This window comes from Epinephelus moara, chromosome 17 (assembly GCF_006386435.1).
Source record: "Epinephelus moara isolate mb chromosome 17, YSFRI_EMoa_1.0, whole genome shotgun sequence".
In the NCBI taxonomy this organism is placed as follows: domain Eukaryota; kingdom Metazoa; phylum Chordata; class Actinopteri; order Perciformes; family Serranidae; genus Epinephelus; species Epinephelus moara.
The window spans coordinates 20,190,507-20,204,528 of NC_065522.1; the positions used below are offsets into that span (position 1 = coordinate 20,190,507).

At 42.2% G+C, this 14,022-nt stretch overlaps 1 protein-coding gene across 2 annotated transcripts in view; it reads right to left on the reverse strand.

Annotated features, from left to right (window-relative positions):
- Positions 1-14,022, reverse strand: part of arhgef40 (Rho guanine nucleotide exchange factor (GEF) 40) — a 68,402-nt gene that overhangs the window by 11,673 nt on the left and 42,707 nt on the right. For both annotated transcript variants that reach the window (XM_050067722.1, XM_050067721.1), the window contains 4 exons: positions 10,967-11,173; positions 8,490-8,669; positions 6,482-6,662; positions 3,931-4,041 (listed from right to left, as the gene is read on the reverse strand). In XM_050067722.1, the coding sequence (XP_049923679.1) occupies positions 3,931-4,041; positions 6,482-6,662; positions 8,490-8,669; positions 10,967-11,173 (679 nt within the window). The remainder of the gene's footprint in view (positions 1-3,930; positions 4,042-6,481; positions 6,663-8,489; positions 8,670-10,966; positions 11,174-14,022) is intronic.

A 14,022-nucleotide genomic window follows, 5' to 3' on the forward strand; every position in this document is an offset into this window, starting at 1 on the left:
ACTGTACTCCAATGGCCTCCACAGTCACCAGATCTCAATCCAATAGAGCACCTTTGGGATGTGGTGGAACGGGAGATTCTCATCACGGATGTGCAGCTGACAAATCTGCAGCAACTGTGTGATGCTATCATGTCAATATGGACCAAAATCTCTGAGGAATGTTTCCAGCAGCTTGTTGAATCTATGACACCAAGAGTTAAGGTAGTTCTGAGGGCAAAAGGTGTACCTAATAAAGTGAGTGTATTTACAATGTAAACTGCACCTTAGGCAGATTAATGTGCAGGTATAAGGATGGGCCACATGATCAAAATACTTATTTCATTAACATTAAAAGTTGTAGCAGTTCCTCATTCTTTGGCTCCTTTTTCCAATTCATTTTAGCTGAATGTCACAACTCCCCTGAGTTAATCAGAGGGATATTCAGATCACCTGTTGCGCAGGGTGTGAGGACTGACTCCTAATGATGAATTGAGAGCAGCTTGGTGCATTTTTCCCTCTGGGCCAATCAGGGTGTGACGACGCCCTTTCTTAAGGCTTAAGAGAGGAGGAGAAATGCACTCTGGAGGCATTCTGATCTTTCCTTCACCTGATACAGACCTCATGTTGCAGATAAAGTCAGCCAGTAACTCTGGTCTCAAGTCACTTTTGGACTTTGCTGTCTTTTGCTGTTTTGTTTGAGGGGGAGGTTTGTGCATTCTGAAACCTGGGTGTGAATATTAAAGGACACCTTTCCACTAGTTTACCTACATCAGGGCAGTTTACCCAGTTCATTCCTATGAACGTTGCTCAATGGTTCGTTAACCCAAAACTACTACTTTGGGTTTAGCACTCACCTAGCTTAAACAGAGATAAAATGGTTTAACCTTGCAGCTCCTCCCGACTTTCCAAATGTTATCTGACCAGATCAGATCCTGAAGTGACACAAGTCATTTTGTGGGGGTTTTGACACTCAAAAAAATGTATCCACTGTTTTATAGATGTCTCTTTCACAATGTAAGGCTATGGAAAAAAGTCTTTTTGGGCCCGATGGCATCACCTGATGGACTCGGATGTTGTAATTCCACTGTTTGCCCACTACTTACTGGAGGCCTGATGGTAATGAGATGGTTCAATACTGAAATATTATGCCAATAAATGACAGTGTTCCCCCATCGTCTTAAACATCAAATCAAGGGCTTTTCAAGGTCCTTCCAGGCCCAACTCCCTCAAATTCCAAGACTCAACACAACATTGTTTAAAACACAGATTAAAGTTAATGACTGTTTTAACACTGAGACTTCTTTTAATGCGAACTAGCTGAGTTTACAGAAGCTCAAAGGCAACACTTAAAGACAGAGAGAGGCTTGAATATGTCAACGCTTCTCAACTGTGCTGTGTAGGTGGTGGCAGAGGTCGTAAACATTGACGCCACTGCAGGAGAGGCAACGTAGCCTACTTACTAATGTTACGTTAAAAAAAAAAATCAAAAGACCGTCAATTTCGATTAATGCACAACAATACGAATTCAAGCACGTTCAATGACCCAGGTCTATTTACGTCTATTTTCATGCAAATGATGGAAAATGCTGCATTACTGTTGCTGAGTATAATTTCGTGACAATATATGATTTGTAAAAGTGATTGCACTGATTTATCAGTCACACGTTCGTTCGTCTGCCATCAGCATATCGGCAAATAAGGTGGCATTCACCGATGTCAGTGGCCGACGTTTTATCTGTTGTGTCACAAAGAGACGCACTGTTGTGTAGGCTAAAAAGGGGGCTCCAAACTAACAGCATCTTAACAGGGACAATAAAAAAAAAAAGAGTTGGGACGAACTGAGATCTGAGAACTGAGAACTGAGATCTTCCCCAGGACACCGTCGGGAAGAAAGGTCGCAGTAAACTCACTATCAACATGTCAGGGGATGCACCATATTGTTTCCCCGATAATACTACATTGTGAACATCAAACCCATGTTGACAGCAACAGAAGCAGAGGTAGTTAACGCTAGCTGTTAGCTGTTAGCTGTTAGCTGTTAGCGGCCAGCTGATGGTAGTGATGGCCAAATGAAGCCTCATGAACCACTTTCTTTATTTTCTCACCCCACCAGATGGCGCTCTTGGTTTAAAGATAAAGGCTGAAGGACTTGCAATGAAGTGTGCTTTCAAACCTTTGTTGAACAGACAGCGCCATCTGGTGGCTTCAGAAAATAAAGACAGTGGTCCATGAGGCCTCATTTGGCCATCACTGGCTGACAGAGGTTGCTTTAGCTACATTATGATGCATTCATGCTCTATTCAGTAAAAATGAGTATTGGGCGAAGCTAAATTGTAACGTTCTCATGATGTGTTCAAATGTAATCTTGTAAAAAGGGTTTTTTTTTGGAAAGAAACTTGAATAAATACAGCTGTTTGAAGGAGAAATTTGATGTTTTTGTAACAATATAAATAGATATTAGAGCAGTATTTTATTTACTTTTGAAGCAGTTATTTAAAAAACTGTGTATGAATGAATTTGTGCTCATTCGAATGTCGAGTAATGAAGGACTGAATGACTTTAAAACAGTTCAGCTTTTTTAATAATAAAGATTTCTTTGTTTCCCTGGCACAAAAGAGGATAAATAACAAAAACAACAAAACAAACACCAGGTGTATAAAAATGTTGGTGTCGGTTATCAGCCAAATTGTTAGTTTAAAACATCAGTCCAGAGTTTAATTGGTGCATCCCTAATATGCAATGATCATCTGGTGTCTCCTGTGTTTCCCTGTAAGTTAGAGCAACTAGACAGGGTAAAGGGTAGTGATGGCCAAATGAAGCCTCGTGAACCACTTTCTTTATTTTCTGACCCCACCAGATGGTGCTCTTGGTTTAAAGATAAAGGCTGAAGGACTGGCAATGAAGTGTGCTCTCAAACGTTTTTTGAACAGACAGCGCCACCTAGTGGCTTCAGAAAATAAAGACAGTGGTTCATCAGGCTTCATTTGGCCATCACTAGTAAAGGGGATATGACACCATTGACAGGCAACCAATGAAACACCGTTACTTGAATAAAGTGACTGATTTCTCAGGGTTGGAACATTGTTGGAAACATTTGGGATAATGTAAATACACAACCAGCTTTAACACATTTAAATGCAGGAAGGTTACATATTCTAACTTAAGGTAAAGCACGTCAATACTTTCACACTACCACTACTAATATAATACCTTTGCAATATAAATGTGCAACAGTTGTCTAAACAGCTCACCAGTCTCAGTACTGGGATGGGTTATTGGTTCACAGGAAGCACAACAAAGCCAGGGTTTGAGGGCGACACAGGACTGAAGGTTGTGATGGGATTTGATCAAAGCACAAGTAAAAGGTGCTTTTTGACGGAGCTACATATTCTCTGCAGGCACGTCAGAGCTCTTCAAAATTTCTCAGTGTGAGACAAATATCAAAAATTCATAGAATAGCCTGGGGGCGCCAGATTGAAAAAAACATGTACCGCGTTATTACCTTGTCACATGGGGAGAAACACCCAGGACCCGTTTTGTTTCCTGTCTGTAATCTCGGGGCCACATCACTTTCAGGCTCGGAAAGTATATTTGAACAGTCCAGTAATCTGACCCGGTCACATAAAACCGACCGACTTCCTGAAGCCACAGTTTGAACTGAAAAAAGGTTTAGACTTTCTGTTTTTGTGAAGTGAGAGGAGGGTTTCAAATTAAGCCTCTACACTTATCTATTATCTAATGTTTACTACTGTGTGTTCAGGTTTTAGTGATCTACCTGTAGATATCAGGTCACGTTCAGGTCAAAGAGTTTTCCTTAACATTACCATTTCAAATCTTTGATGCAAATGTTGTTCTTCCTGTGCGGCTCCCCTAAGAGCGCAGTGCTGCCAGAAGCAGCAGCATCCCACACGTGCTGTAGTGTAACAGATGGATTCCCTTTAGAGCTCCTACCTCTGTCATTGAGACTGTAGATGGAGTCCAGTTCTGAGCCTGGAGTTCCTGTCGCGTCCAGCAGCAGCTTACTGGAAATCCCCATGCAGAGTGACTCCTTCAGACACAACTCTGGGAGAAGAAATCATTAAAAACACTTTTTAAAAAATCCCAAACAATATAGTTTTATACAGAAATCAATGGTTTCCTACATCCTATATCCTCCTGAGACCCTGTGTCCTCATGAGGACATCACATTTTGGGTTTTCTTGACCTTATACTTCATTCTGCTTAATTTAGACCTGTTGTCCTCGTTCGTGGACACTTTTTTGTGCCATCTAGTGGTAGTAAGTGCACAATACACTAATCCATGTAAAAACAAGATGGCAGCCATCTCTGCCAAGTCAGTCTGCAACCAATCCCGACACAAAAGTGGACAAAACCTGATCACATTCAATGGTTGAAAAGTTTGATAGCAACAGTAAAACACTAAGATGCTGTTAATTAGGAGGTACTGGTTAGAGGACATTGGGACTTTATTATCATCTTGTTTGAAGACATTGGGACTTTTTTATCGTCTCGTTTGAGGACATTGGGACATTATCATCGTCTCCTTTGAGGACATTGGGACTTTTTTATCGTCTCGTTTGAGGACATTGGGACATTATCATCGTCTCATTTGAGGACATTGGGACATTATCATCGTCTCGTTCGAGGAGATTGGGACTTCATTGTCATCTCGTTCGAGGACATTGGGACTTTATTGTTATCTCATTTGAGGACATTGGGACTTTATTGTTATCTCATTTGAGGACACTGGGACTTTATTGTTGTCTTGTTTGAGGACATTGGGACTTTATTATTGTCTCGTTCGAGGACATTGGGACTTTATTATTGTCTCGTTTGAAGACATTGGGACTTTATTATTGTCTCGTTTGAGGACATTGGGACTTGATTGTCATCTCCTTTGAGGACATTGGGACTTTTATCGTCTGGTTTGAGGACACTGGGACTTTATTATTGTCTCATTTGAGGACATTGGGACTTTATTATCATCTGGTTTGAGGACATTGAGACTTCATTATCGTCTCATTTGAGGACATTGGGACTTTATTGTCATCTCGTTCGAGGACATTGGGACTTTTTATCGTCTCGTTTGAGGACATTGAGACTTCATTGTCATCTCATTTGAAGACATTGAGACTTCATTGTCATCTCATTTGAAGACATTGGGACTTTATTGTTGTCTTGTTTGAGGACACTGGGACTTTATTATTGTCTTGTTTGAGGACATTGGGACTTTATTGTTGTCTTGTTTGAAGACATTGGGACTTTATTGCTGTCTTGTTTGAGGACATTGGGACTTTATTGTCATCTCGTTTGAGGACATTGGGACTTTATTGTTGTCTTGTTTGAGGACATTGGGACTTTACTGTCATCTCGTTTGAGGACATTGGGACTTTATTGTTGTCTTGTTTGAGGACACTGGGACTTTATTATTGTCTTGTTTGAGGACATTGGGACTTCATTGTCATCTCATTTGAAGACATTGGGACTTTATTGTCGTCTCGTTTGAAGACATTGGGACTTTATTGTCGTCTCGTTCAAGGACATTGGGTCTTTATTATCGTGTCGTTTGAGGACAATGGGACTTTATTATTGTCTCATTTGAAGACATTGGGACTTTATTATCATCTCGTTTGAGGACACTGAGACTTCATTGTCATCTCATTTGAAGACATTGAGACTTTATTGTCGTCTCGTTTGAGGACACTGAGACTTCATTGTCATCTCATTTGAAGACATTGGGACTTTATTATCATCTCGTTTGAAGACATTGAGACTTCATTGTCATCTCATTTGAAGACATTGGGATTTTAAGGTCATCTCGTTCGAGGACATTGGGTCTTTATTATCGTCTTGTTTGAAGACATTGGAACTTTATTGTCGTCTCATTTCAGGATCATACAACAGGTGTAACAGTATAAGGAAAGATGTTGTTTTATTGTTTGGGTGCACAGGAACAATGGCGTTTGAACACCAGGTAACGCAGCCTTAAAATGTGTCAGCCAGCTGCAGAGCATGTTATCCAGTGTGATGCTGAAACCTGAACCAACTACAGGAAGCAATCCCGAGATATGAGGTTTTACGGATACAAGGCTGTGGATATGACATGTGATAGCCTGCAGCAGTGCTTGGAAGGCTGGCGTAAACAGATGAGCCGCAATCGAGTAGCAGACTGAACTGCCACTGATAGTTTTTATGTGTTCTCTACTCATGTGAAAGTGGAGAGCCCAGATAGAGTTACACAGGGAGGAATCAGATTTGTCTTTAACCTGGACAGAGGACAAGTGAGTCTGTGTGACTGCTGTCCAAGCCGCTTTTGTCCTTTCAAACAAATAATGAAAAACTCAAGACTCAAAGACCGAAAATCAGGGTTGAGGTAGTTTAATCTAAAAATTGTGACAGCTCATTGAAACTAAATGCAGCTTCTGTGTGGATTTTAGGTTGATGACATTTTTCTAAAACTATCAAAAAGTTGAGGCCTCTGAGGTCGAAGGTCAGACTGTACCTGTGTTGTTGATGGCGTGCGTCCACAGCAGATGGGCGATGTCATGAGTCCAGGCCACCTTGTCTTCCCTGTCCTTCGCCTGCAGCGTGATGCAGTCTTTGGTTCGAGGCGCCTGTCGGACCCAGACTTCAAACTTCACTCCCTCCCCACCCACGCTCTGGGTCAGGCCCATCTCACCTGTCTGCACGGAGAACAGGATGGACATGTCAAGTCAAGAGGACTGAAAATAAATGGCAAGAGGACATTTAAAAAAAAGACAAAAACTAAAAAGTAAATTGGTCCGAAAAAGTCAATTTTAAAGGAATACTTCACCCCGACAGTGATCACGTGTGTATCAGTTACTCAACCTGTTATGTTGAATTCATGAAGAAAACTTTTTCTCGTATGCCTCCACAGTGAACGAAAAATCCCAAAACTCAGAGAATTCTTAATAAACTGGATAAAAAGGGTCCACCTGTCGCATGCGAGTCATATCTTCAGTACTTCCAATACTTGTTTGATCCCGGATTTAAAACGATGCCGGATTCAAGCAAATAAAAGAGGCAATTTTAAGAAATACAAAGAATAATAAAAAATAAAACACAGATAAAATAGGCTACTATCACTGAAGCAGATGAGCAAAGTTGGCAACTAATTGCCCTGTAGATTGCACTGAGGTACAGCAATTAGAGAAATACAAAATAAAAGAATACAATAGACCCTTTTACTGTTAGTAAACAGTGTACTGTGTTTTGGTGGGCGGGGCTTAGCTGGAGGCAAAACAAATCTCTGCGGACATTAGCTAGCACTAGCTAGCACGTTCTGTTGGCTTGTTTTAGACAATGGAGGAAGATGATGCGAGTGGTGCGTTTAGAAATACTCATGCCGCTGATAGAATGTACCGTTTGGTTATCCAGAGCATCGCACTCATGGAGTGGCAGGGCGTACTGTGGGCAGTCTGTCTGCGGAGTGACTGTGTGATTAACTTAACTGTTCGATAATTCATATAGAAATATAACGCTCCGTTTCTTTGACCAACAGTGCTCTCATTTTAGTGTAGAATGTCAGGCTGAATTTACGAACGCACCATGTCAGGTCACCGTGAGTGTTACTTGAATAAGTAAACACTGACCAACGGGACCAGACTGGCCGACCTGTATGCTCTCACTCAGTGGATGGATGATGTCACAGGAAGCTTTGTGGTTGATCACTATGCCAATCTTACAAAGGAGGACGACACTTAAACAGTTTCCTCCAGTTTGTTTTGCTATCCAAGCTAACACTAGCTAAGGCACTAAAAAGTTAGCATACAGAGAAATCCAATTTTCCTCTTAATACCTCCCCAGTTTGTTTTTGTTGACCGGTAGTAGCGGCTGGTATGAGATAAAATAAGGTTTGAGCCATGACTCCTTCTATTCTGGGACCCAATAACACAACAAGACGACATTTTAAGACTCCTGTGTATCCTACAGCCCTGTGGTGGAGAGTCGTGTTTTGCCTCCAGCTAATAAAATGACGTCATTGTGACATCGGCCCTAAAAGGGTCTATAACCAATGACAACACAAGATATGGATAAATGAGACTTGGATTGTACTGCACGAGTTGTATGACAGTTTGTAAATTGATGTTTTAATGTAGTTTTGCTGTTAAACTTGGTCCCCCTTTACTCCAGTTCATCAAGAATTTTCTCTGTTTTTGGATTCTTCGTTCACCATAGAGACAAGCGAGAAAAACAAAGTTTTCCTCATGGATTCAAAGTAACACGGGGAGAGTAATTGGTATACAAATAATCATTTTGTGGGTGAAGTGTCCCTTGAAAGCAAAATAGCGTGAGAGTTTACGTTTTGTAAATCTCTACGTTTGCGTTCAATTGAATCTATACAGGAAGTGGATTTATCTCAAACCTCTTCAAACACAGAGCGCTCAGGAGATAATGAAAACTGAAGGAAAAGATTATGTGTGTGTGAAATACAGAGAGGAGAATGGGAAGGCAAGCAACAGTGTGAGTGTGTGAGACTGTGTGTGCACCTTGATGCTGTGTTTGTAGCTGTAGGCGGTGCGTCCCGGGCCGGGGCTCTTCTGTTTGGTGAATATGACGATGTGCTGGTAGAGGAAAACGTTCCTCACGCCAGCCCGCTTCCTCCGATTCCCCCCACACACTGTCAGCTCGCCATGCCGCACCAGCTCGCCTCGCTCTGCCACCGGGATCTGAAATCACACACGCACACACACACGTTAGGATGCACTTATCTTGGCCTGAGGCCCAGGCCGAGGGCTTTAATCTGAAAAAGATACCATCTTAATTTATATCTTAAGAGGCCATTTAGCCTTGAATTGAGTTTTAAATCATGTTTTTTTTTTGCCAGTGGGTTGAAATAGTTCACTTTTTTTCCAATCTGGTGTCGTGTAATTGTCTTGAAACAAAAATTATATTGAGAAAAAAAAGGCACATAATTATACTGGAATCTTAAAACAAATGGCTTCAGAAACAAGTGAATTCTTTCAGACTCTTCAGGACACAATAAAGGGCCAGCACATGCAAATTTCGTTGCCCCATAGCACAAAAATGAATACCTGCTTTCAATCTAAAAGTCCTCACGAGGTTATTAACGCCTTAATTACCTGACAGGAGCGCATTCTGGGCTTCAAACACTCACTCTCTGGCCTGCTCTTTGTTTCCAAGCAAAGTCTCTGCTTCACCTACTCAAATTTTCGATTTGGAGTTGCGAGACATTTCAGCAACAAAGACTGAAAAGCCTTATTCTGGAGTCAATAAGAAAAAGGACAAAGCAGTATTATAATTACAGTGCCTTGCGTGGCGACATGCTGAATTCCCTCTTCACGAGGATGCGTCTTTCTGTTGGATCTTTGCTCTAATTGGCCGGCTGACTCACGCCTTTTGTGACAATGTGACTTTATTGTTCATGTCAATTACAGGGTTAAAGGACTTTATGATGTTGCCGCGACTCCAACCAGAGGCAGAGAGAGTTTGATAAAAGTCAGATCTTATGTAACGCTCCTTAAGGACTCGATACTAGAGGCTTGCAGAGACACAAACAAACAGCGCTAACATTTTCTCAGCCGTAACCGCTCTGCCAATAAAATTAAAAGGACTGATAATTTAACACCAAACGGTCACACTGAGCCTTTATTTTTAAACCCCTAGAGATGTGCGGGTCATGGTATAAGTGATGCTTCACACACATTACGAACACCCACATACACACCCACCCGTACACACACATGCACACACACCTGCACTTACGGTGTTTTCACTTGGAGAGCTTTTGCAGTGCGATTTGAAGTAGCTCAATGGGAGTGTTTGTGCTGCCGTAATCTCTCCCCTTGCTTGAAAGGGGGAGGAGAGGATGGGTGTGTGTGTGTGTGTGTGTGTGTGTGTGTGTGTTGGGGGAGTCAAACATTTGTCACGACTAGCTCTGAATGATACTGCTGTGTCAGAGGAGCACAATGTGGGGCAAGTGGATGTGGTGTGTTCTGACTTTTTGATAAAGGTTAAAGCTGTTCATTTTAAATCTGCACCTACTAAAGTGTCTTTTGATTGGTCCGTCTTTTCTCCAGCTTTTCTTTCCTACATCTGAGTTAAGACTGGGCGATATGGACAAAAATTCGTATGTCGGTATTTTCAGACTGAATGGTGATACATGATATATACCTTGGTATTTTCTACGGAGTGGGCTACATGCTACGAAGTTTACCTGTTGGAGGTGAGCTGTTTGCAGAGGTGCAGTAAGAGCCTGTTGTCTGCAGCTCTTCATTAACATCTCACTGTGGCTGTTTCTGCTTTCACTCTTCCTCCCTGCTGTATTATTACACTTGTCTTAACTGAAGAAAAGTCGCTATCAAAGTTTCGCTTATTCGGTAATAAGCTTTTGGACCTACTCTAGAGAAGATCCATCTCTGCCGCTGCTTGGTACGTCTAAGCTGAGTGTTTGTCGGTGTTGTCTAAATCTATATTTTGCTTGAAAATATATCGCTATATCATACGTAGTCATTATATCGCCCGGCCCTAATTTGAGTTCAGAGAAAAGAAACAAAAACCTAATTCTAAGGAGCATAACGGTTTGCTTCTACAATATTTCCTCCTGCATTTGACATTGACACACTTAAGAGTTGTTGTGTTTCCTGCTGCAAGATGTTGATCATTGTAGTTAGCAATAAACTTGGTCTTCTTGTGATGAGCGAATCTCACAAAATCACCTTCACTCTGAGTCCAACACATTCCTTTTAAGTACATTTTAAACATGTTTAACCTAAACAGCATTTATACTTTTTAATATTGTAATAAATACTAATAAATTCCCTTTTTTTAACAAACAAAAAACAGTAAATAATGATCTCTGGATGAAAGACAGAAAAGCGATCATGATTCCATCTCTCCCAGCTGCCTGACCTCATCAAGATGAGTTAGTTTCTCTCCCTCTGAGAGCAGAAAGTGGGACTTGATTCACAGTTGTGGAGTCATAAACTGGGACAGGCATTCTCACCGGACATCCGACGATGAGGTCACTGGCCCGGAGGTCCTCGCCGTGCCGCTGGGCGTGTCTCAGGATGGAGAGGGCGGAGTCTGAGGCCGGGTTGATGCCTCCCAGCTCCTCCAGGGCCTCGCAGTACTGCTCCAGTCTCTGTGTGGGGGCCTGAAGGCAGTGAGGAAAGGACAGAGGGGAGAGGGGGGAGGCTGGGGGGAGTTTGGACTGCGGGAGAGAGGAGAGAAGAGGGATGTCATTAGACCTAATTTTCATATTCAGATCATAAGATGCTTTATACAGCATAAAAAATATCCCACAGTACAACATAGTTTAACATCTATGGCCACCAACCAAGATTTATCTACCATGATGCATTGCACAGACCAAAAAAAGAAGGTACATTTAGACCAGGCTGACAAATGAAGTGCCACAAACTGCAGTGCCTCTAATGGCCACTTGAGGCTGGCTCCAAAAGCGAGTCAATCCCCATGTTTACGCCCCAACTTTACAGCAGTAATACACACATTTACAGTCTGGTATTAAAACCGGTTTCGGTCTCTATAGTTAATTTCTGCGTTCATTAAAACTGTATGGGGGGTGAAATTTTATATAACTTAGGCTACTTTGAGTGACAGCCCTTCATCGGAAAGTCGCTACTATGGCAACATCGACAACCATGGCCCAACCCTAGATTCACAACGTATAGCAGTAGCCGTAGCTGTCGCTATTTCAGTGTGTTTTCAGTTAATAAAAGTTTGATTGTGACATTTGGTTAACTAAAAAGCGTTTGGTTGTATTAAAACACCCTCCAAGGAGTCGGATATTCAGTTTTTCATGTAAGCACTAAGGCTGGCCCCTAATAATCGACCATAAAGGTAATTAATTGGCGCACTCAGGCACAAACTTGACCTTTCATAAATTCAGAGCGCTGTCTGAATGTACCGCACTCTCACGGCCTATTTCCACCAAATGTGTGTTAGTTGCGTCTCCGCTCCAGCACGGCAGCGGAGCCGATAGGATTCAATTCTAGTCAATGTGTGTTTCCACCGGCTGCGGCTGTGCTGCGTTCCGGCTCCATCTCAGCTCTGGCACTCCGGAGCCCTCCGCAACAGATACGCAGGACTTCTATTTTTGCTGGACGCTGGAGCACAACACAGCAATTTAGCACAAAGCAGATCATGCGGGGCAGGAAGTCGTGCACAGAAACAAAATAAAACATCCGGTTAATTTTCAAAATAAAATACACGTGTTCACAGCGGATCATATTTCCCTGCACTACACCTTGAAAACTATGTAATGTGCAGAGGCAGGCCTGAAGTCAACAGGTCAGAGGTTTTCAGACGTCATTTCACCCCGTTGACACCATGGACAAGGAGATATTAATCATGGCAGTGCACCGAGATGTCTTCTGGCGGAGCTGCACCGCACCGCACAGCTGGTGGGTATTGACGGACGGCGGAGCACGCAGCAGATAACCAGCGCTGCTGTTCCACAATGGACACGCATCCAGTGGAAATCCGGCGTCAGAGTTTTGAACCATGACTCCTTCTTTTCTGGCTCCCAATAACACAACAAGACAACATTCTAAGACTCCTATGTAGCCTACAGCCCTGTGGTTTTGTTTTGCCTCCAGCTAACAAACTGACATCACTGTGACGTCGGCCCTAACACAGTCTATTGTCTTTGGTTTAGACGGATACCAGCTGAGAGAAAATTTGCCATCTGATACACTACATAGGAAATAGTAAAGGATTAAATAATGTCGGACACAGCCAAGATGCTTTTCAAACAAATGTCAGTTGCATTTTCGAACAATTTCCTTTGTGTAAATGAAGAAAACAAATTGCCTTTTTCATGTAGAAGTAAGTTTTCTAATGTGAAATACATATTATGTGTAATGACAAGCAAGGGCTTAGGTTTAGTTTCAATATTAGAGGGGACAAATAAGAAACTCAGGGTTGGTGGACATCCACCAGAAATATTTGATCATCAAACACTTAGTTTCCGTCTGCTGGTGTCCCATTTATGCCCATTTTGAGCCTTTTCTGCATCAATTTAAGGTGTAAATGTCTTTAATTATCGCTCCACCAACTAAGAACGGCCATGCACCACCACCCACAGAATCGAGAAAGAGCGACCAATCTGCAAAGCAGCCGTGGAGAAATGCTTGCGCTTTCATTCATCTTGCGCCGGTCCAACAATATCACCTCTAGCTAGTGATGGCCAAATGAGAACTCATGAACCACTGTCCTTATTTTCTGAAGCCATTAGATGGCGCTGTCTGTTCAACAAAGGTTTGAAAGCGCACTTCATTGCCAGTCCTTCAACGTTTATCTTTAAACAAAGACTGCCATCTGGTGGGGTCAGAAAATAAAGAAAGTCGTTCACAAGGCTTCATTTGGCCATCACTACCTCTAGCAACTAATTAGGGCGGCAAGGTGGTGCAGAGGTCAGCATTGTCGCCTCACAGCAAAAGGGTTCCTGGTTTGAACCCAGGGTGGGGGAGTCCTTCTGTGTGGAGTTGGCATGTTCACCCTGTGTCAGCATGGGTTTTGTCTGGGTACTCCGGTTTCCTCCCACAGTCCAAAGACATGCAGGTCAACTGGTGACTCTAAATTGTCCGTAGGTGTGAATGTGAGTGTGAATGGGTGTCTGTCTGGTGACCTGTCCAGGGTGTGCCCCGCCTCTAGGTTCCAGCCTTCCTGTGACCCCAACAGGAAAATGAATAAATTAACGCCTTTAATTATGTCTGCAACTTTCATGTTTTTATTGATGGGTACGCGTCCCCTTCATCCCCCCTGATAGCTACACCTATGATGACTGTGAAAAGCTGTGAAACTGAAAGGAAAAAAAAAACAAATGTAATTTTGTTTTTGTCCCTTTTTTTAACAAAATAACACCACTTAGGAATGTATAGCTTTATATTTTACAACATAAATAATAAAACACATAAAAGCCAAAATAAACAAACCAAAACCGATCTATTTTTACTGAAGAGCTCCTCTGGTCTGCTACAATCACCACACGAGACATGTGTAATCAGGATAATTACTGTTTTGGTCGTTATATCTTAA